This window comes from Ostrea edulis, chromosome 2, assembly GCF_947568905.1.
Source record: "Ostrea edulis chromosome 2, xbOstEdul1.1, whole genome shotgun sequence".
In the NCBI taxonomy this organism is placed as follows: domain Eukaryota; kingdom Metazoa; phylum Mollusca; class Bivalvia; order Ostreida; family Ostreidae; genus Ostrea; species Ostrea edulis.
The window spans coordinates 87,677,746-87,699,468 of NC_079165.1; the positions used below are offsets into that span (position 1 = coordinate 87,677,746).

Consider the following 21,723-nt stretch of genomic DNA (forward strand, 5'->3'; position numbering starts at 1 on the left):
GTAAAGTAGCAAGGTTTTAGGTGAAATTCAAAACAGGGTGAAATTGTTTTTCAATGTATCTGGGCAAAAATAACACTGGACAAAATTTCTCTGTACAGTGTATTTTTTAAAAACATTTATGTTGAGTTTAAAGGAACTGATTCACGATTTTCCCCAAAATTTTCTTCTTCACTTTTAATCATCAAAATATACTGTCTATTGTGTTTAAAAGAGTTCGCATAAAATTAAGGTTATACATTATCACAGAAGATTATTTTAGAGAGTTTATTATTTGTTTTGTTAACAAAGATTGAGGTATGTTATTGTTAACAAAATTTTCAAAAGAAATGGATATTGATCTAAGTTTATCATATCTTTCACATTTCAAGCATTTTTGGGGTTATTGTGTTATCTTAATGTTAAAATTTGTGACTATGCAAAATTAAGATGCTTTATATTACAAAATCAATATTTCACTTGTTTGTTTGTATAAAAAGACTCGAGTCTTTGTTTACATAACACATATTTAAGGCTAAAATATTGCTTTTATTCTTGCATTCAGAAGGTCAAAATTTTGGCTGTCAATATCAAATGAATTATATTTTTATGTTTACCATCAAAAATGAAAAAATATTTTTATCAAAAATCGTGAACCAGTCCCTTTAAGGTTGTGAATTAAATTATTGATTAGCTGTGCAAATTTTGTGATTTTTAATCTGTAACAAATTTTCAATGCAAGAAAAATTATATACATGTATGATCCATATCAAATATATATGTATTATCATTTAAAAAATGCTGACTATCTACGGTATAACACACTGTTTTGTTTGTATAACTGTATTGGATAAAATATAAGGAATGTGTCATAGAAATACATGACGTACCAGTAATAAATCATATGAACATACGTTGTAGATGTAATTACATATATGTATATTCATTTCTACATGTACATATACTTAAGAAATAAATTTCACTTTTGAAAATACATGAGGGCATGAATTGCAACGCTTTAAAATCTAAAATAGTCGTACTATATTTATCAAGATTCATACACATATTGTTCACATTCATGAGGAAATGGCTAGCATTGCAATTGGTGAAGATATTAAAGACAAAAACAATAGAAATGTAAATATTATCTATCATAACTCACTGCTGTGTTGTTTGAATGAAATAGAGAGTGCCTCATAAAAATAGACAATACATATATATTGGTAGTAAATCACAGGAACATATGCTCGTTGTTCCTATATTATCAAGAATGAGTAGACTGTATATAAAGTCCATGCTAAACTCTGAGAATGGATGTGTAAGTGTATGTTTCAGAACGTAAAGCTCTGTATATCAAAATCAAATTGGCCATTATTATTGAAAGAACAATTACTGAAGACTTAAAACTTACCCCCTACAGTTTCTGTAATGGATTTTTTAGATGTAATAAAGTGAGTAAATATCATTAAATAATGGTAGAGCTTTGATATGAATTTTACAACAAATTTACCAAACCACTACATCAACTGGTTTAATATGTACACCAATCATTTTGTTAATCACAATATTGACCCCAATCAAGGCCATGTTCTAATGTGGACTTCGGTTAATATCAAAGTAAAGGTCAAGAACTTAATAAAATGACATTATCAATATCTATATTTAGTAATATAGGAAATCCCCTTTCGACATTATCAAGTTTTGTGTGAAATATGAGTTTCTGTTTCTTCATTACAGAGGCATGACTTGTTATTAAAACAATGGATGGACAATTACGACAGATGTAACAGGAGGAATGGCCGGATATCAGTGGAGATGCCTAGTATATGTGTATGCATTGTATGAGGGGAGGGGAGAAGGGGGTTGTATGAGGGGAGGGGAGAAGTGGGTTGTATGAGGGGAGGGGAGAAGTGGGTTGTATGAGGAGAGGGGAGAAGGGGGTTGTATGAGGGGAGGGGAGAAGTGGGTTGTATGAGGGGAGGGGAGAAGGGGGTCGTATGAGGGGAGGGAAGAAGGGGGTTGTATGAGGGGAGGGGAGAAGTGGGTTGTATGAGGGGAGGGGAGAAGGGGGTTGTATGAGGGAAGGGGAGAAGGGGGTTGTATGAGGGGAGGGGAGAAGGGAGTCGTATGAGGGGAGGGGAGAAGGGGGTTGTATGAGGGGAGGGGAGAAGTGGGTTGTATGAGGGGAGGGGAGAAGTGGGTTGTATGAGGAGAGGGGAGAAGGGGGTTGTATGAGGAGAGGGGAGAAGGGGGTTGTATGAGGGGAGGGGAGAAGGGGGTTGTATGAGGGGAGGGGAGAAGGGGGTCGTATGAGGGGAGGGGAGAAGGGGGTCGTATGAGGGGAGGGGAGAAGTGGGTTGTATGAGGGGAGGGGAGAAGTGGGTTGTATGAGGAGAGGGGAGAAGGGGGTTGTATGAGGAGAGGGAAGAAGGGGGTTGTATGAGGAGAGGGGAGAAGTGGGTTGTATGAAGGGTGGGGAGAAGGGGGTTGTATGAGGAGAGGGGAGAAGGGGTTGTATGAGGAAAGGGGAGAAGGGGGTTGTATGAGGGGAGGGGAGAAGGGGGTCGTATGAGGGGAGGGGAGAAGGGGGTCGTATGAGGGGAGGGGAGAAGGGGGTTGTATGAGGGGAGGGGAGAAGGGGGTTGTATGAGGGGAGGGGAGAAGGGGGTTGGCCTGATTTCAGTGGAGATGCCTAGTATATGTGTATGCATAGTATGAGGGAGGGGAGAAGGGGTTGAATGAAATGTACATCAGAGAAGAACCTACCACTCTGAGCTGCATTATATTCCGTATCATCATTCTCACTAGAAATATCCTCTTCATCAGATCTCTGAAAACATCAAAGATTACATCAGTAATGTTTTTAACCTTGTCTTCACTGCTGTTTTGGACTATTGTCCTTCCACTCGAAGTCAAAACCATGAAATTAAAACTCAGTGAATATAACAGTCAAAATATTTATTCAGAATGAAGTAAAAACTGTGAATTTTAAAAATGGATTTATACAAGCTATTAAAATAACCAGGAACGAATTGTACACTGTAGTGAGCATTGTCAGATACCCACGGGTGATCTCTTCTTTTACTCATCACCCGTCGGCAAACTTGCTGAAAACTCATCATATGTAATTAATATGCGCGGGTCATTTCAGTCTATGCGAAAGACATCGGACCGTCGGACCTGACCGATGTGCAGTGCCTAAGGTCCGATGCGTCATTTTTTACACCGGACCGGTATGTCCGATGTCTCACTGTCCGGTTTTGAGCTTTACTATTATGTTTGTTATAAGTAAAGACTATCACACAAATCCAAATACGTAAATGAATATGATTAAAACCGCATGGACCGTCTAAAGTATTATGCGGGAAGGATCCCTGGTATAGTATTACTGGTATAATAAATAAGATTTCCTTGGTTTTGCATTTTCACTTTTATACATTAGGTTTTTCGGTCTGACAAAATTTGGTTCGGTCCGGTGTGTTCATTGATTACACAGGACCGAATGTCCTGTGTTGTCAAAAAAACTTTCGCATAGACTGTCATTTGATTGGTTGCTGCACAGAGTCGCGATGGCAAATCAACGAATCAAAGTTTATGTTACGTACAATGTATGTATGTTCGGCAATGACAAAAACTTTTCCGTAGTTAACACACCGATTGCAAACAAATCCACTCACCGGTGCATTTTGCAGTTTGAGAAAGGCACTCCCGTATAATTTTTGACTGGTATTTGATGTAAGTGACCTGTACGACTTGTCTTTAATCGTTTTAAAACAAAATGCCCATTTTAACGGGCGTTAAGGTATTTAGCATAAATAGCAAACTAATAAACATATTTTCAAAATTGAAGAGTTCTAACTTTCTGATTGGTTGTCTATAATCAACAAATTAGCATATCTTACGATGATATTTCGGCAAGTTTGCTCACTGGTGATGAGTAAAAAAAACGAGATCACCCGTGGGTATCCGACGATGTGTAGTCAGCGACTTTATGTAATACTGTTGTTTGATTTACCTCTGAGGAGGACTCGGACACAGATTCACGGTTTTCTTCCTCCGCATCGTAATACTCCGACATGGAGCAGGTGTCAAGGGAGGAAGACTTTGTTAGATCCTGACGGTCCTGGAAAATATACAACCCATCTATCACACATTTATTACAAAATAAGCAACCCATCTGTCACATTCATAAGATAACAAACAACCTGTCCGTCACATTCATAGCATAATAAAATAAACAAACCCATTCAATTCAATGTCATATGACAATTCTCTGTCCCATTCATAAGGTCAATGTCATATGACAACCCATCTATCACATTCATAAATTCAATGTCATATGACGGCCATCTATCACATTCATAAGTTAAATGTCATATGACGGCCATCTATCACATTCATAAGTTAAATGTCATATGACAACCCATCTATCACATTCATAAGTTAAATGTCATATGACGGCCATCTATCACATTCATAAGTTAAATGTCATATGACGGCCATCTATCACATTCATAAGTTAAATGTCATATGACGGCCATCTATCACATTCATAAGTTAAATGTCATATGACGGCCATCTATCACATTCATAAGTTAAATGTCATATGACGGCCATCTATCACATTCATAAATTCAATGTCATATGACAACCCATCTATCACATTCATAAGTTAAATGTCATATGACGGCCATCTATCAGATACATGAAGATAATGTAACATTTGCTACACAAGTTTCTGTTGTTTTTCAGCAATGCAAGAGTTACTTTACCCTACTTTCTCCAGGTGAGAGAATTGGAGAGGCAGGTGTCTGCTTGAGGTCTGGATAGGAAGGAAGTGACGATTCTGCATGAATTCTACTCAGCCTCGCTTTCAGGTCTGCATTCTGTCTTAGAGCCTACAACCATTTACATTGTTCACTGAACCATAACACATATCAAGGCATCACAAGGACATATTTCATTTTCTAGATAATCAAATCAAAAGGAAACTAATGGTAGGTTCCACCAATAACATCCAAAGAAAAACAATACCTCATGTAGATTTTGCTTGATGATGACCACAGCACTGGAGGGCATGGCCAGATCGCTGTCTATTTCTAATGCACTCTTTAACCTTTCTCTCTCTGTAGTTATCGTGTGCAGCAATGCCTTCAGATTCTGGTGAACTACAAAATTCAAAACAAAAGCTTTTAACAAGTCATGATAATAATCCACATCTTATTCCTCTGTCCCATGGGGATTCAAGTTAGAATAGGTCTTCAATATCCTTTGCTTGTCGTAAAATGGGGCAATCCTTCAGAAGAGACTGCAAAAACAGAGATCCCTGTGTCACAGCAAGTGTGGCACGATAGATATTTCTCCCTGCTCAATGGCTATAAGTGTCGAGCATAGGCCTAAATTTTGCAGCCCTTCACCGGCAATGGTGATGTCTCCACATAAGTGAAAGACTCTCGAGAGGGACGTTGAACAATAAACAATTAATCATTCCTCTGTACTACGGAGTTCAAACTCATCGGTGTACAAGTCATGACATTGTTACATATCTCATTCCTCGTATTTTTCCTACCCTTATCAACATAACGTTTTATCCCCATTGCCTACATAAATTTCTCACCTCGCTCAGCCTTCGTACAGAAGTCCTCTCTAAGCTTGATTTCCTTGATGTGTTCTTCATGCACGTTGGACAGGGCGATGTGGTCTGGCACACTCCGTGGTCGGTTGGCGTGGTCTTGAGCGTACTGTATTAGGTTAGGGTTTGAGTTACTGTTCCTCATCTGCACCTCTCCAGCCAATGGTGACGGGGGTGTTACAGTAGTCTAGGAGAGTGACGGATCAATATTATATATATTTCAAAGAATCAAAAAAAAAAATTCACTTCTTTTCCTTCATTTTCTAAGAAATTCTTCTGTGTAATTTCATGAACTTAGTGTTTGTTGATACAGCATTATATTATAAGTACATTAAGAGAATATACTGTCAAAAAAACCCACCTCACATACATAAATTTGAAGACATTTCCAAATATACATTCAGTCCAATTCGAATGATACAGAGCATTTGATCTACTGGTAAATTTCTACTTCTGTTACTGTTGCTATTCTAACTCACATACATGTACTACTATCACTACATACCGGACTGCTATCTAACACATACAATTATCTGTACATACCAGACTGCTATCTAACACATACAATTATCTGTACATACCAGACTGCTATCTAACACATACAATTATCTGTACATACCGGACTGCTATCTAACACACAGAATTATCTGTACATACCGGACTGCTATCTAACACATAGAATTATCAGTACATACCAGACTGCTATCTAACACATACAATTATCTGTACATACCAGACTGCTATCTAACACATACAATTATCTGTACATACCGGACTGCTATCTAACACATACAATTATCTGTACATACCGGACTGCTATCTAACACACAGAATTATCTGTACATACCGGACTGCTATCTAACACATACAATTATCTGTACATACCAGACTGCTATCGAACACATACAATTATCTGTACATACCGGACTGCTATCTAACACACAGAATTATCTGTACATACCGGACTGCTATTTAACACATAGAATTATCTGTACATACCGGACTGCTATTTAACACATAGAATTATCTGTACATACCGGACTGCTGTCGAAATTGACCGAGCTTTCACTTTTCTTGTCTCTTTTCCTAGAGCTCTTCAGTGCTTGGGCTTTCAATTTCTTTTTGTCCGACATCTCACTTTCTTTCATCTTTAAGATATAAATGGAAAATAATGGGATACTTTCAACTAACCTCTATTGTTTTCACATCAAGTTAAGGGTACCTATCTGTATCAGGGTTCGAAATTACCTCATGTCCGTAAGTCCGAGACTAGTAAAAAATGTATCAGACTAGTAAACTCTCTTTAGCACTAGTCTGCACGGACTAGTGAAAATCCGGAAATCGATCTTGAATTGGTTAAGATTTTAGCAAGGTTTGTCTGAGTCTCTTAAATGTTTGAACTTATGGTCGATTACCTGCATGGTTAAGTGTTTGCGTGACTATGATATCCTGATCTTCCAAACACATGGAGTGTGTTCGAGGCCACCATTCTTTGAACGAGCACAAATTCCTGCCGATTCCGAAAGCCGAGTACGCATCACGAGAACGGGTTCGAGGTGCAAGAATTGCAAGTAGTCTAAGAACATGCATGTTTGTGCGCACATGTTCTTGTCATTCACGACTCTAACACAGGAGTTCATAACACTATAGCTCATGGCTTGGTCAATCGAGTGAATTTTATTGACTTTATTGATAAAATTTCGAACTCCTGTGACTCTAAGAACTGAGCAAGAAAACAACGGGATCGTCGATCTTGAACGCATTTACGGACGTTTATAAAAGGATTAACTTGGAGGTTACTGTATGCTTCTGAAGATCTTGAATGCAAAATAAAGTATGGTGGTCTTTTTCTTTTGTAGGTGTCAGAAACTGAATTGCTTGCAACTGTGATGTGTTTGGTTTCATTAAATACTATTGAATAAAACGAAGTTCATTTAATATGATATACTGGACGGACTAGTGAAATGCTTTGCGGACTAGTGAACATGAATAGTGACTAGTTCGTAAGGACTAGTGCTTGAAAAAGTTAATTTCGAACCCTGTGTATGGTAGATGAAACAAACTCACCTCTTGATTAGAGGACAGTGGAAGATTTCTCAATTGATTTAAATCCTCTCGGAGATCACAAAGGAGTTTCTGAGTATTTTTCATTTCTACAAAATTTTTAATATCAGCTAAGAAACATGCAATTGTATACAGCCCAACTACTGCTATTCAACAACAATGCTACAAATCATTCACATGCATGTATATTTATCCTGCATTAAATTTAACAATGATACATACATACATACACATAACATCATCTGTTATGGTGTCCCACATTGTCGACATACCTTTACTACACTGTTCAAACCCCGAAGTATCCAACAGCCAGGTGGCTACACGCCCCTGGGACGTCGTCTGATTCTTGAAACTTGACTTCCTCATCACAGGGATGACTTCATTGGAGCCCATCAACTGACTCTCTCTCTTCAAGGCTTCGGGCAAATTCATACCTATTGAAATGTAGAGCATACAAACTTTTTCATCACACTATTTAATAATGACATCTCTCTTATTGAATATTTACTTTAAAACTGCATGCTAAAAGCAAATTTGCTTCAAGGTTGTCAATCCATAACAACCATATTTTATTTTTAAACAATGGCCATGTACCTTACTTTATTCTTTTTTATGAATTTGAATGTTTCAATAAAAGAAAATAATTCACCAAGAGACTCTTCAGAAACACTAATTATCCCTATAACTATCGCTTAATTGGTTTAACATTTAAGTCTGTGGTGAAAAGCATGGTTTCTGCATGTATCTTGACAACAGTCAAATTTTAAGGGAATCTCTTGAGTAAAGTTGCCTGAAACCATCGAATTTCACAGAGAAATTCGAGGATCACCACAAATGTAGGTAAATTTTCAAATGTCTTTTGGCAAGGGCAGATAACTCATAAAAAATATGTAAGAAAAAATTTCAGTCCACTGAAACTGGTTCATAATGAACTGTACATGTAATTTTGATATTATTCATTTATATCAATGACAACATTCAAATTTCATGAAAAAGCTTTGTTCTGGAGGATCACCTCGATGATGAAAATTAGATATTCTATATAAGTAATTTCTGTCTTAAAAAAATTTTGGAAACATTACTTTTAAGAAAATATAACATAAGATTTTTATTTTCCAATCAAGGATCCACAAAGCAATGATGACCATGCCTTCATGACATCACAGATTGAATCTCTTGAATAATCTGTTGCATTGAGGACATGGAACGTGTGAAAGGGAACCAGACACTGAGAAGGAACCAGACACTGAGAAGGGGTTTGGCTTTTCTTTCCTCCACTGACGTTTTAGCTATTGAGCCTTGATTCGTCATTTCTTATATACCACTATATTGGATCTGGTCAGGGAATGCCAAGCAGTCCTCTGTAATTGAGGTACAATCGATACTGCACTCTTCAGTGTTGATGTCAAGGTTTCTTCTGCTCACTTTACGAGCACTTGTCTATCACCAGTTCACCATAGAACAGTCTTTTTGGAAGATGAAACTTGTATTTTATGCTAACCCATTGTCAATGTTAGCTGAGCATGATAAGAGTGCTACCCAGGTACACAAATTTATCAGCTACAGCAACCCTCTGCCCACTGACTTTGATGGTGGATTCAGTGTAGTAGGTTCCTGGGGCTTGATGTGCAGAACTTCAGTCTTCTTTGTGGATATGTCAAGGCCAAAGTCATCAACATTATGGGGAACAGAGTGGACCGGAAACCCTTGGCTAGCAAAGATGGAGAGCAGCATGCTGAATAGAGATGGACCTTGAATAATCATTGAGAAGGGCTCTGTGTAGCCGGTGTTTGTCCTAAAGGAATGCCTGAATGTGGTTTTTGTTGTCATCAGACCAGTCCTGGTGCTTGTGTGTGGTGGGGCCCCACCACATCTGAGGTAACAGCGTATACAATATCACAAAATCTCTCCCTGAATCAATGTCAGCTCTAAGCGGAGAGATCGAAGACTTAAAACATACTCTTGTCACAATGCTTACAACAATTTGTCTAGACTGCAAAATGAAAGAAATGATACAAAAAAAAATCGATCTAGTGAAAACGTACTGGTTAAGTCCTCAACAGGGGAGGTAATGCCCGTTAGCTTTGGTGACTCCTTGGTACCATATGCAATCTCATGTTGGCGATACAACCTGTGGTGTCGGAACACTTTCAGCCAATCATCGAACATCTTTTTGTCTTTCATCTGGTTGAGATAATGAAAAAATATTTTCATCAAAACACTCACAACACTATTGTGAGTTCTGCTTTATTTCTTGTCCTTTTGTTTGTCTTTTAAGTAAAAAGCATTTTATTATGTTTCATTCTCCTAAAGAGCAGATAGAATCAACAAACAATTCAATACAGTAAAAATTCATGAATCTTTATATCAATATACTTGTACAAACACTGTATTCTGAGAAATCAATATGCAGATAGGACAACATTCAGAATATCAGCTTAATTTTTCATTTAAAAAATCACATTTATCTTACTTTAAGATGATACACAATATCTTCAGCATCAATATCAATCCGGTGAGGTTTCTTAAAGGACACCACTGAAAGTCCTGTATCAATAACCCCATGATATTTTCCTTTCTGTATCTGAAACACACACACAATGTCACTACACAATGTCTACATCCAGTTTTAAAATGCTACACATAAATCTGCTTCGTTTACTGTTAAGTGTATACAAAACTTTTCTAACTATTGCCCATCATATTTCGTTTTCTGTAACTCTCAAACTATTGCCTAGATAAGATATTCTGCGAGTCTTAATGTGATGGTACAGACAGTGTGCCGCGTGGCGGCAACCTGCAGTGGTAATTCTTGTCGGCTGGTGGTGACTTACGTCAGCTGGAGATTTGGCGTAGTACACTATTCCCTTCTCCACCAGAAAATATCTCTGTAAATTAACAGATGATAAATTCTCATTGTGTTTCAGTTTGTTTCTGCATGTTTTATCAAAAAAGACGTTGGTCATTATACATTCTAACTGAACATTTGCATTGTACATGGCAATATTTGATCTCATCTTTTATGATTTGAGGAAATGAGAAGAATCACTGCCTCAAAGACAGATGGACACACTGACAAAACAAACGCACAGATGCCTGCTCAGCAACACCAGTGTCTAACTACCAAGCCAACAGTGGAGCCCCATTGCACAATAGACCTTGCAACTTCTCCACTAAGATCAACATCTTTCTTCTATCTCATAATCTACTACAGTAAAACAGTTATAGTGCACCTCCAGGGCCCATGATAAACAGTTCCTCATAACTAAATTTCATTACAGTAAAACACAGTTATAGTGAACCCCTATGGCCAGTGAAAAACAGTTCATTATAACTAGACTTCATTATAGTAAAACACAGTTATAGTAAACCTCCAGGGCCAGTTATAACCAAACTTCATTACAGTAAAACATGGTTACAGTGAACCCTCAGGGCCAGTGAAAAACAGTTCATTATCACTAAACTTCATTACAGTAAACAGTTATTGTGAACCCCCAGGGCCAATGAAAAACAGTTTGTTTTAACCATACTTCATTACAGTAAAACATAGTTATAGTGAACCCACAAGGCCAATAAAAAACAATTTGTTATAACCAAACTTCATTATATCCAATAAAGTTTTTGTTATTTTCCTCTCATAGTGGAATAAATATCACTTCACAATAAGTGTGAATTCATATTAAATGTGTTTTTTATAGGCATGTTTTACTTTATATGTAACAATGTTATTGATTTCAAAATATATTTATTAAGTTCAAAGAACCTATGCATATATATTGAAAGATTATCAAAGCTTTTTGTAGACGTACATGATCTATTCTAGTAAAACGGACCACAGACCTGGAGAGTTTAAGGTTACATCTTGCCCTGCAATTTGATAACAAGAGTTGTCAGAAGACAACAGTCAGAAGACAATATAGCTCACCTGAAAGTGTCACTCTACTTAACTTATCCTGCTTGGTCCAAAAGATACAGTCAAGGTCATATTCCATGGCAAAGGTCACTAAGTCAAGTCTTGGTACCAAATGAAAGACCTGGTTATGAAAAATCTATGTGAAATATCAAAGCCCTATCCACCTTGGTTCAAAAGATATATCCATGCAAGGTTAAAGTTTTTGAAAAGTAGGTCAAAGTCCAAGGTCAAGAGTCTTGATTATACCCAAATAAAAGACCTAGTCATGGAGAATTTATATATGAAATATCAAAGCCCTATCCCCCTTGATTCAGCCAAGGTTAAAGTTTTGAGTAACACTGATGCCTACACTGGGGTCATAACAATAGCTTTCCACTTTCCAGACATTCCTCCCAGCTCCTAGAATGATATGTAGTACCTACACTGCTCAAGAAAGAAAGCATTCCGGGACTCCTAACAAGTCCTAACATTGTAAATAGCACAAAATTGCATCCTGGCCTCAGAATAACACAATGTTTCACTGTAATCCATTGATTGTACTAGGCCACATGTGTACTATAAATGCACATAGTAAGGAGCAAAAGAAACCCTGGACAACAAGTCTACTGCAGTACCTCTGATCACACACTACCCCTGGATCAGTATGCTAACAGTTTGTATCCTACCTTGTGCCACCCCTTGAGTGGCCATCGGCGCCGCTTCATGAGGAATCCACAGAACTTGTCAGGCTTCTCCTCGCACCGCACCCCGTCTTTCAGCCCCTCTAGAATTTCCCAGTCATGGTGTCGACTCTTACGAATTTTACGTGACTTTTTGCTGGAAGAGGTGGACTTCTGGACGCTGTTTTGACGGTCAGGGGCTGCGACTTTGTTATTGTCCACCAGGGAGCTGCTAATCGATACGTCATCTGACCCATCCTGCAAACAAATCAGTGAAGTAAAGACTGTGACAAACTTCTGTACCTTCCTTCCTACGCCTGAGGTATTATAAAATTATATCCCTATACATCCCTCTTTCAATTAACAAAAATGATCAACAGTCTTCTTCACTTAACTAATCAATGCACAACAAACCCTACTGAACAAACCTCCGATTTCCAATCCATTCCTATCTATTACCAATATCCCTTAAATTAACACTGCAATGGAGTCTATATATAATTACACATGCTATTTGGAATGATAAAAAGTACAAAATATGTTGAGTGCAAAATACTCTGTGAAAACGGATGTTAAGTACAGCCAAGTGGGTTCTTCTCAATGGCTGGCAATTTCCTTTCACACATACTTTAATACAGAGGAAAGAAGGATGTTGTGTGCCATTCCAAAAAGGCCATATATACGTGTATAGTAACATCTATTATTTACAGCAGGTGTCAATATTGAGAACATGCATGTAGTGAGAGGTAGTGAGATACTGGTATTTGCTAACATAATTCTATTTAACCCTAGACATGTAATACTCTGTAAATGAAGACAGCCAAGTTTCAATAACTGTGAAATGTAAACAGATGAAACAGCTGCATGTGTAACTCTACCTTGCCCTAATGGCCTGAATATTTTTTCCCTTAACTTCTAAAACATAACTACAGCAAATAATTAAGTTCCCTATCATTCAGCTTTTCATCCATTGGCAATCTAATGCAGAATGAAGGAATTCTGGGAAAGTCGTTAGTTAAGTTTTCTAGCATTATCGAGTGCTTGTTCTGCAGTTTCATATTGTAAACAAAGTAACATAAGAGGCCCATGGGCCACAATGCTCACATCAATCTCCTGACCCTACAAATATGTACATTAAATGTGGCCCCACACAATGCTCACATCAATCTCCTGACCCTACAAATATGTACATTAAATGTGGTCCCACACAATGCTCACATCAGTCTCCTGACCCTACAAATATGTACATTAAATGTGGCCCCACACAATGCTCACATCAGTCTCCTGACCCTACAAATATGTACATTAAATGTGGCCCCACACAATGCTCACATCAGTCTCCTGACCCTACAAATATGTACATTAAATGTGGCCCCACACAAAGTGAACATTTGCACATTGCATATCTTGGGATGCTCCTATATTTATTTTGTCAAATTTTTAAAGATTATTTTCAAAACGCGTATACTTAACAGATCCCTACGGTCGCCCCCATCCTCCGGCCCTGGGACAAAAAATATGGCAAAGGAGACCTTATATGGCCTCTATTTTGAGAGTCAGGATGGGCAAATCTGCAGATCATTGTTAAATAAACATAATAAGAAATTACCAGTTCAGAAGAAGGTCACAAAGATCATGAATTTTTTTTTAATTTTCTCATTTTTTGACCCAAAAACAAATATAAAGTATGTGCTGCTTCATAAAATATATAACACATACTTGTTTATCTCTCAAAATTAAATATTTGCAACAAGGGTATAAAATGCTAGAGAGAAAAGCAGGTGTTTATTATTTACCAAAACATTATGTCAATTTTTTTTAAATGTCACCAATTTTTCTTCTGAATTTACTCAAATCTGTGAGTCCTGTGACTTTACAGTCACTTACATTCATAATCATTAGACATAATAATTTATTATACCTCAGTATGAGAATTCTATGCAACACGTAATCTGATTGGTTTAGATAGTCACGTGCCAGGAATGACAAAACTTCAGATCTCCCTTTCAAACATCATATTTCTCCCCTTGGGCAGCCTCGTGCATTTTCCATAAATTTAATGTCAAAGTAGACGAAGTGTATTATGACGTCACAATAAGTCTGAGTCATTCTACTTTCATAGTTCGAAAGGCAACAAAATATGCCAATCTCTGTATAATTTTAAAAGGTCTGATTTTGGTTGATACAAAAGCAAGTAAATCAGCATTCATGGAGAATGGAAATACAAAACTGGTTATCATATCACTATATTTCATTGTTTGTACCTTCTAATATGTTAAAAGTGCGGTGTTACTGTTAGGATGATCTCAGCAACATACAATGTATATAGATGAGCAGACTCCAATTTCAAATGCACTTTTGAGTCTTGCTTTGTTTCGGTATAATAAACAATTATTACATAAATGTTTGGAAGATATGAAGATTTATTCACCGAAGAAAAATCATGTGATTTTTCTTGGGTGAACAAATCTTCATATCTCCCTCACTATCATGCAATAAATGTATAATATTTCTACTCAGGCATCATTTTGATGGCAAGATTTTCAAAATTAAATATCAGTATGTAGTTCTAATGAAAAAGAAAATGTAAAATCTTAAGCCACACAAACAAGGGATAGGCAAATGATAAACCTCACTTGTGCTCAGATGAACTAAAAACTATTTGTTTACAATATCTACTCTTTCCTTGTTGATTTCCTCTTCCTCCCTTGTCAATCATTCTATCTACCACTTGAAGATATCACCGTATGTGTGCATACAAACCAACACATTAAAACCATTGGCAAATACTCTACACAACTCAAATTTCTATAAAAATCAAATATTTCTACACAACTCAAAACTTTTAAATTAAAAAAAAAGAGAAGTATCCTACCAACTTAAAATTTCTATTCAAAAAACACCCCAAAATCCTACACCACTCAAATTTCTTTAAAAACCAAGTATCCTACACAACTCAAACTTCTATAATCATGATAATGAGAGGCCCATGGGCCACAATGCTAATCTGAGTCACCTTCACTTTGCTGTTCTTCAGAGGATTTTTAAATGATCTTTACTTTCTTTAATCCCATGACAAAGAAGTAGGTACAGTTTCTACTGTCATCTGGCCCAGAAAATAGATGATTTCAGTAGGAGTCCCAAAATCTGGCATTCAAATAAGGAATATATAAGCAAATCAAAACTAGGTTTAATTTGATCCGAAATTGCTTTGTGTTGTATGACAGGAGCGTGAAGTTGGCATAAAATTGCCAAAAATGCCAAAATCAATGAAAAATTTCATAAATTCAGGGTGTTTTCCTTTCAGAAAACATACAGCCCATGTGTCGAGCAAATTCATATTCAAATATATATTTCATCTTCTCTTAATACACAATATATATTAATCGCATTTTGCTCGACAGATGGGCACACCTTTTTCTAAGCAATAATCTGGATCAAATTTAACAGTTATCAAACTCTTTTTTAAAAATGGCGGGGAAAACTCTTATTCATGACGTAATAATGCTATAAAATTAGAAATAACTTTGATTTAAGTTCAGATAGTATACTTGGCATGTATTGAACTTATTCAAAACACATATCAAGCTTGATTCAAGACACCTTTAAATCAGTGAATTTTTTGGGGGCCTTTTTATGTACACAAGTGTACCTTGTTCTTTAGATCCTATATTATGACCCCAACCCAGCTGCATGGGGGTTGTGATTTCCATATAAAATGCCTCAAAATCAATGAGACTAACATGGCCTAGCTGTTCTGGAGATGCCCCCCCCCCCCCCCTAATATTCATGTATTATGTAAATTTTGATCTCTCTCTCTGAATTTGGCTCCACCCTATTACATCAGAGTCCATGGAAAAAAATGCGTATCTGAATTCAGAATATTTACATATTGATATTTTTTTTTTTAATTTGTTTTATATATTGATAAGTAAAACTTAATTTGATTGCCTATTTATGCCAATCCTAGTCAAATATGAATATGCACTATATGGTAACACAGGCACCTGAAGTGTGGATAGCTTGTATATTAGATCTTATGTACACACCCCCTCCCCCCTTCTAAAAAGAAATTAGTTTTATACAGAACCAATAATTTATATTTAAAAAAATATGTTATTTTCCCACCGATCACCCCCATAAGTCGTTCTGAATAGTCAGTTTCAACCTTCTGTAAGCTTTAGAGATGACCACTTGTGAGATACTACTATATGTAAAGGTGTGCAACAAAACATCTAAACAAATGGGGCTACCTGCTTTGAGACCGATTCAGTGAAAGTGTGTATGCTACCACCACTTTGAGAGATTGAGAGTAAAAAACAAAGAAATATGTTTTACATGACCCAAATTTCACTTCGAGAGATGAAGAACTTTGAGAGATTGAATATTTGAGAGATCTAGAGTCACCTGTATTTCTCAATTATCTCCCCTTTGAAAAGTGTGTAACAATTCTGAATCCCCCTTACCAAAGGATGCTTTATAGCAAGTTTGGTTGAAATTGGTCCAGTGGTTTTGGAGAATAGGTTGAAAATATTTGAAGTTTACAAACAATCAGATTAAAATCAGCTCCTAAATCCGTTCCTTTTTTTTTTTTTTTAAACATGTGTAGCGACAACATAGAAATAAAGCAGCGGATCAAAGAGTTGATTTTAATCATATTGGTTTAAAAACAAAAAGACAGGACAGTCACAAACAAATGCCGGACAACAGGTGGTCAGAAAAACAGGTGAGCTAAAAACCAAGTATCCTACACAACTCAGATTTCTATAAAAGCCAAGCATCCTACACAATCTTAAGATACACAATAAGTGGTACAAAAGTGTCTGTAGAGATGTTATACACTGACCTTATCCATAATCTTCATATAGCACCATCAAATAAATTCCTAGCACATTCTACATAAATATCAACACCTCACAGGGGCCATTCCACAGCCAGGTAGCTTAATTAGTTCCTATCAATTAATCAATGAAGTGTCCAGTCTGGTCACACACCGTTTGTGTGCCCATGAGTACAGGCGTCTAATCCTTTAGCTATACATGTACACTGGTCATTGACATAAAGAAAGTCTAAACATTTGTAGTAAATCAGGAAGTATGGAAAATTAACGATATGCAGTCAGGATGCATTACAAATTAACATAGATTTCCTTAAATAGAATTTTTGCTAAGTGGGAAGAAATTTCTGTTGTTTATTTTTTAAAGTTGTTCATCCATAAATGGTGTATCAACTTTCAATCTTGTAAGCAGATTCTTTTTATCCATATGACTGCAACATTGTACATTTTAAGCAACCATATTAGCAACATGTCACCTGCTAAACTGACTAGGTATCTAGTAATGGCAAACATCACAAAAACGGACCCATTTTGTGGCATTATTTGTGAAGTTCGAGGTCCCATTTTGTGGCATTATTTGTGAAGTTCGAGGTCCATAACTCTTTAAAAAACAAGGTCTACAAAGCCCAAACTCAAGCTTGATTTGTAACCTACTGATAAAAGTTAATATCTATAAATTTATATAAATTGTCAATTCAAGAGTTGAAGGGATAGCCAAAACAAGTCTGGAAAAGCATTTGTGCAGATTGACACACACATCAACAGACTGGCTGTTCACTTTAGGGCACCTGCCTATTGCAGGGTCCTTAAATAGAATTAACTGCTTCTGTAACATTAAACTGCCTTAAATTCTAAAATTCACCATTATCCTACCAGTGCTAATAAATACAATGCATTGCAATGAATGCACAGACATCATTATTACAATGAAAGTGACATTAGTCAAAGCAGTCTAATTTTTTATTCTATCGATAATTCAGTCTAATGTTATTGCTTTTCCCTGGACCATTAAATGTCACAGAAGGAATGACAACTAAATGTAGTCTGACCCATACAAATACTTAATAATTAGTACAACCGTTGCGTTCATTGACAGAATGTAGGTAACATTATCCATGTTCTAGTCAATGGTTAAGTTTAAAGCAAATGCTGATCCTCCAACCTACCTAACATTCCTCATTCCCTTGGACTTTAGATACAGACTGCATGAAGACAAAAAAGGAAATGATTGACCTGAGATAGGTCATGAAAAAACATCAATAACAAGAAGTATCATTAACTTTAACAATCACCCCAGTATCGGGCAGCTTTACACTATTAAATAATGCATTCATAACTTTTCATGGTTATACCCCTTGTCCATACACAGGAGTCATGGATTTCTTCCAGCGAAATGACCAGGCAGGTGCCCTGTGTTTGGTTCATAATTTTAAACAGTAATATTTGTACAGTGCTTTGATTCTTGCTTAACTTATAAAAGATATAACATTCCCTTTGAAGGCAGGTCTGGCTTGATTAAACATTCAAGTGATGTCAATTGTGAGGGGAAAAAATCAAACAAGAAATATTAGTTAAGACAAAGTTGCACAATGTCTTTGCCAAAATGTTTGAATTTACAGCCTCTTTTTAAATAGCCGTCAAGTTTAATGCCCTGTTTCCTGGTATGGCACGGCAGAACCAGGATGCCAAAAAGTGCTTCACGCTGTCTCAAATATGTCTGCTGATTTTTAATCCAGATATACTACTATTGTATTGGTACTAATGATGATTTCTAAATTAATTGTAGTGATATTTGTGTGTGATATTCAGGAGTATTGGGAGAGTGTTGTCAATTTATCTAGATCCTGTCTTCTCTATTCTGGGAACATGAACTTTACATTATTAAGGAGGAACAACACGCCACAGAAACTTGATATCCATTGATGAAAAATAGACGACATGTACTACAATATTTTGAAATTGGAAACTTTAAAATTTACTTTATTTAGTAAAAAAAAAGGCAGTTTTAGTAGAAAATAATCTAAAAAAATTTTAAACCCCTGCTGGACTTGAACCCATGATCTACAGATCAACACGTTAACTTACTGAGCTACCCAGCTAAGCAATCAAAATTAATGTATCTCCTTCATGGTGAATTCAGTACTAGTTGTCATGGTCATACATAAGAATCTACACCACCCCTATGAGAACAATGGCAAGAGGGGAGGGGGTCTTTAAAATATACTTTCTGTTGTTCTCCTCCCCCCAAATACATGTATATATATACGAAACTTGGTTAAAACTGGTAAGTAGTTCTTAGGTGAAATTTGTTGAATTTACCTAAATTGAGCGACTCCAGTGACATAACAAGATGTACTGTGAGCAATGTTCACTAAGAATACCCACTGCTTACCCCAATCTCCTAAAGGGTGTTGTTAATAGGTATAAATCACCTCTTTCCTGAGTGTAAAAATATGGTATGCCTTTGTAGAAGAAAATGGAAGATATAGTCCGAAGACAAATCCATGGCATAAACCTATAATTTTGACCTTGAGATCAAAGTTCAAGGTCATATAGAGGTCATGAAGGTACTCGACACATAGTCTCATGGTGATACACTTATGTGTCAAATATGATATGCCTATGTCAATGAACAAAGAAGTCATGGCCCTCACACAAATCCATTGTAAAAACCTTTAATTTTGACCTTGAGGTCAAGGTCATATGGAGGTCATGAAGGTACATGACACATCGTCTCATGGTGATACACTTATGTGTCAAATATGGTATGCCTATGTCAAAGAACAAAGAAGTTATGCCCCGGACACGAATCCATTGTAAAAAACCTTTAATTTTGACCTTGAGGTCAAGGGTCAAGGTCATATAGAGGTCATGAAGGTACTCGACACATCGTCTCATGGTGATCTACCTGTGTGCCAAATATGGTATGCCTAAGTCAAAGAACAAAGAAGTTATGGCCCGGACACGAACCTGCAGACAGACAGACAGACAGTGTGATTCCTATATATGCCCCAGAATTTCGTTCGGGGGGTATAAATATTAGAGGGAGGGAGTAAAACCTCTTTGGCAGGCTCAATGTTCCCTATATGTCTTATTGTATGAGTTAACCTGAGATTTCTCTTATTGTATGAGCTAGTCCGAGATATTTCGAGAAAAATACTGAGTCAGACCCTGCTGTGTCTGAGAAAGTGAGTTTCATAATCACTATTGTCTGAATCAATCAATGTACCAAGCTGGAAGCTGTTATGAGATAGATCGAGACAAAGAATATGCTTAATTGCTGTCTGAGCTGCAACATGTTTTATCTTGAGATACTTACTGAATCAGATTCCGAGTCACTGTGTCTGAACTGATATTTTGAGTTATTCTGAGATATCTTGCGAGATGTTCCTGGTGAGTGGTTGAGTAGCGGCAAACTTTTTACTGGCGAGATATTGGTGGACATCATTAATGTTGAACTTCAATCCTCCAACTCTGTAGAGAGAAAATGACAGTTACTGGATCTGGGGCTGATAAGAATATTAACAACATTAAAGTTAGTGAAAATGTACTAGTTAAACATAAAAACAGCTGTGAAACTCTCTAAAAATTATAGCCAGGTTTGAGTTTTTGTGACAGATTAACTATAACCAGCAGACAAAATATGTCCTCACATATTAAAGAACAATCAAAGCTCTGAACACTTACAATATACACAAGTAAACTAATGTAAACCTACAATATCATATACAACATAGTGAAGAATTATTGGTCACACCTCCAAGCAGTGCCGAGAAGGATGATCCGAAATATCCATGCTTGTTCATGCACCGCATAGAGAGATAAGCAAATCACCAAACCATGCATCAACTGCTCCATAAAAAAATCTTCAGATCAACAAACTTCACAGTCTGACAAATCTCTCTATATATATACACTTCATCGTTCATGTTTTGCAAGCAAGGGATTTATAAAATATAATGGGTTTTATAAGCTAGTTCAAAGCAAAGGTCCCCAACCCCTCAAAATGTATCAGAGCTTCTCAAAAACGTCACTCCTATAATACAGTCATATAATATGTATAACCACTTTACAGTGTATTGATTTTTAAAATTATCTAACATTTTCTGGTAAAGATACACTCTGACAATTCCTCAATAAGAATTCAATGCAGTACGTACTTTACTTTTGAATGAAGTAATCAAATGCTTCATTGCACAGAATTTGTTTTTATATTTCTGAGAAGCACATACCGTTAATATTGCATTTTGTATTTAAATGAGTCTCAGTGAAGCCTAAATCACCCACTCGCATTAATTTAACATAAAGAGAAACAGTAACAGACCGTATATGAAGCTATAGTGTTGGAGAATTACGCACCTGTAAATCTTCAGAGTAACATTTTAATATTTCAAATTTTGAAATTCATTTGTTTTTCCTCACATATTTATTTCTTTTTCTTTGTGATTGTTTGATTTCACAAGTAAGTATATAATTACAAAGTTTCTGTTAGGCTGAGGAAAAGGATGAGTTTTTTTGAATGGCAACAATATAGATGAAACATGATCAACAGCTGATAGCAGCTTCTATAAACCTTTGGTGCAGACGGACTCATAACCCAATTAGCACTGAAATGAGAAGTCTTGTATAAAATCATCCAATT

At 36.5% G+C, this 21,723-nt stretch overlaps 1 protein-coding gene across 5 annotated transcripts in view; it reads right to left on the reverse strand.

The window, feature by feature from the left end:
- The window catches only part of LOC125678349 (oxysterol-binding protein-related protein 6-like), a 56,875-nt gene that overhangs the window by 18,562 nt on the left and 16,590 nt on the right, over positions 1–21,723 (reverse strand). Inside the window, exons 1-14 of one of the 5 annotated variants that reach the window (XM_048916765.2) lie at positions 20,800–20,904; positions 20,401–20,555; positions 12,251–12,502; positions 10,507–10,560; positions 10,146–10,256; positions 9,718–9,856; positions 7,945–8,106; positions 7,676–7,761; positions 6,646–6,756; positions 5,594–5,795; positions 5,011–5,144; positions 4,749–4,874; positions 3,992–4,099; positions 2,743–2,806 (exon numbers count right to left, since the gene is read on the reverse strand). In XM_048916765.2, the coding sequence (XP_048772722.2) occupies positions 2,743–2,806; positions 3,992–4,099; positions 4,749–4,874; positions 5,011–5,144; positions 5,594–5,795; positions 6,646–6,756; positions 7,676–7,761; positions 7,945–8,106; positions 9,718–9,856; positions 10,146–10,256; positions 10,507–10,560; positions 12,251–12,502; positions 20,401–20,529 (1,678 nt within the window). In that variant the 5' untranslated portion in view covers positions 20,530–20,555; positions 20,800–20,904. Of the gene's footprint in view, positions 1–2,742; positions 2,807–3,991; positions 4,100–4,748; positions 4,875–5,010; positions 5,145–5,593; positions 5,796–6,645; positions 6,757–7,675; positions 7,762–7,944; positions 8,107–9,717; positions 9,857–10,145; positions 10,257–10,506; positions 10,561–12,250; positions 12,503–12,672; positions 12,812–17,090; positions 17,387–18,247; positions 18,284–20,400; positions 20,556–20,799; positions 20,905–21,723 lie in introns of those variants that run through there. The other 4 variants (XM_056155334.1, XM_048916764.2, XM_048916766.2 and 1 more) reach the window with 4 other exon arrangements.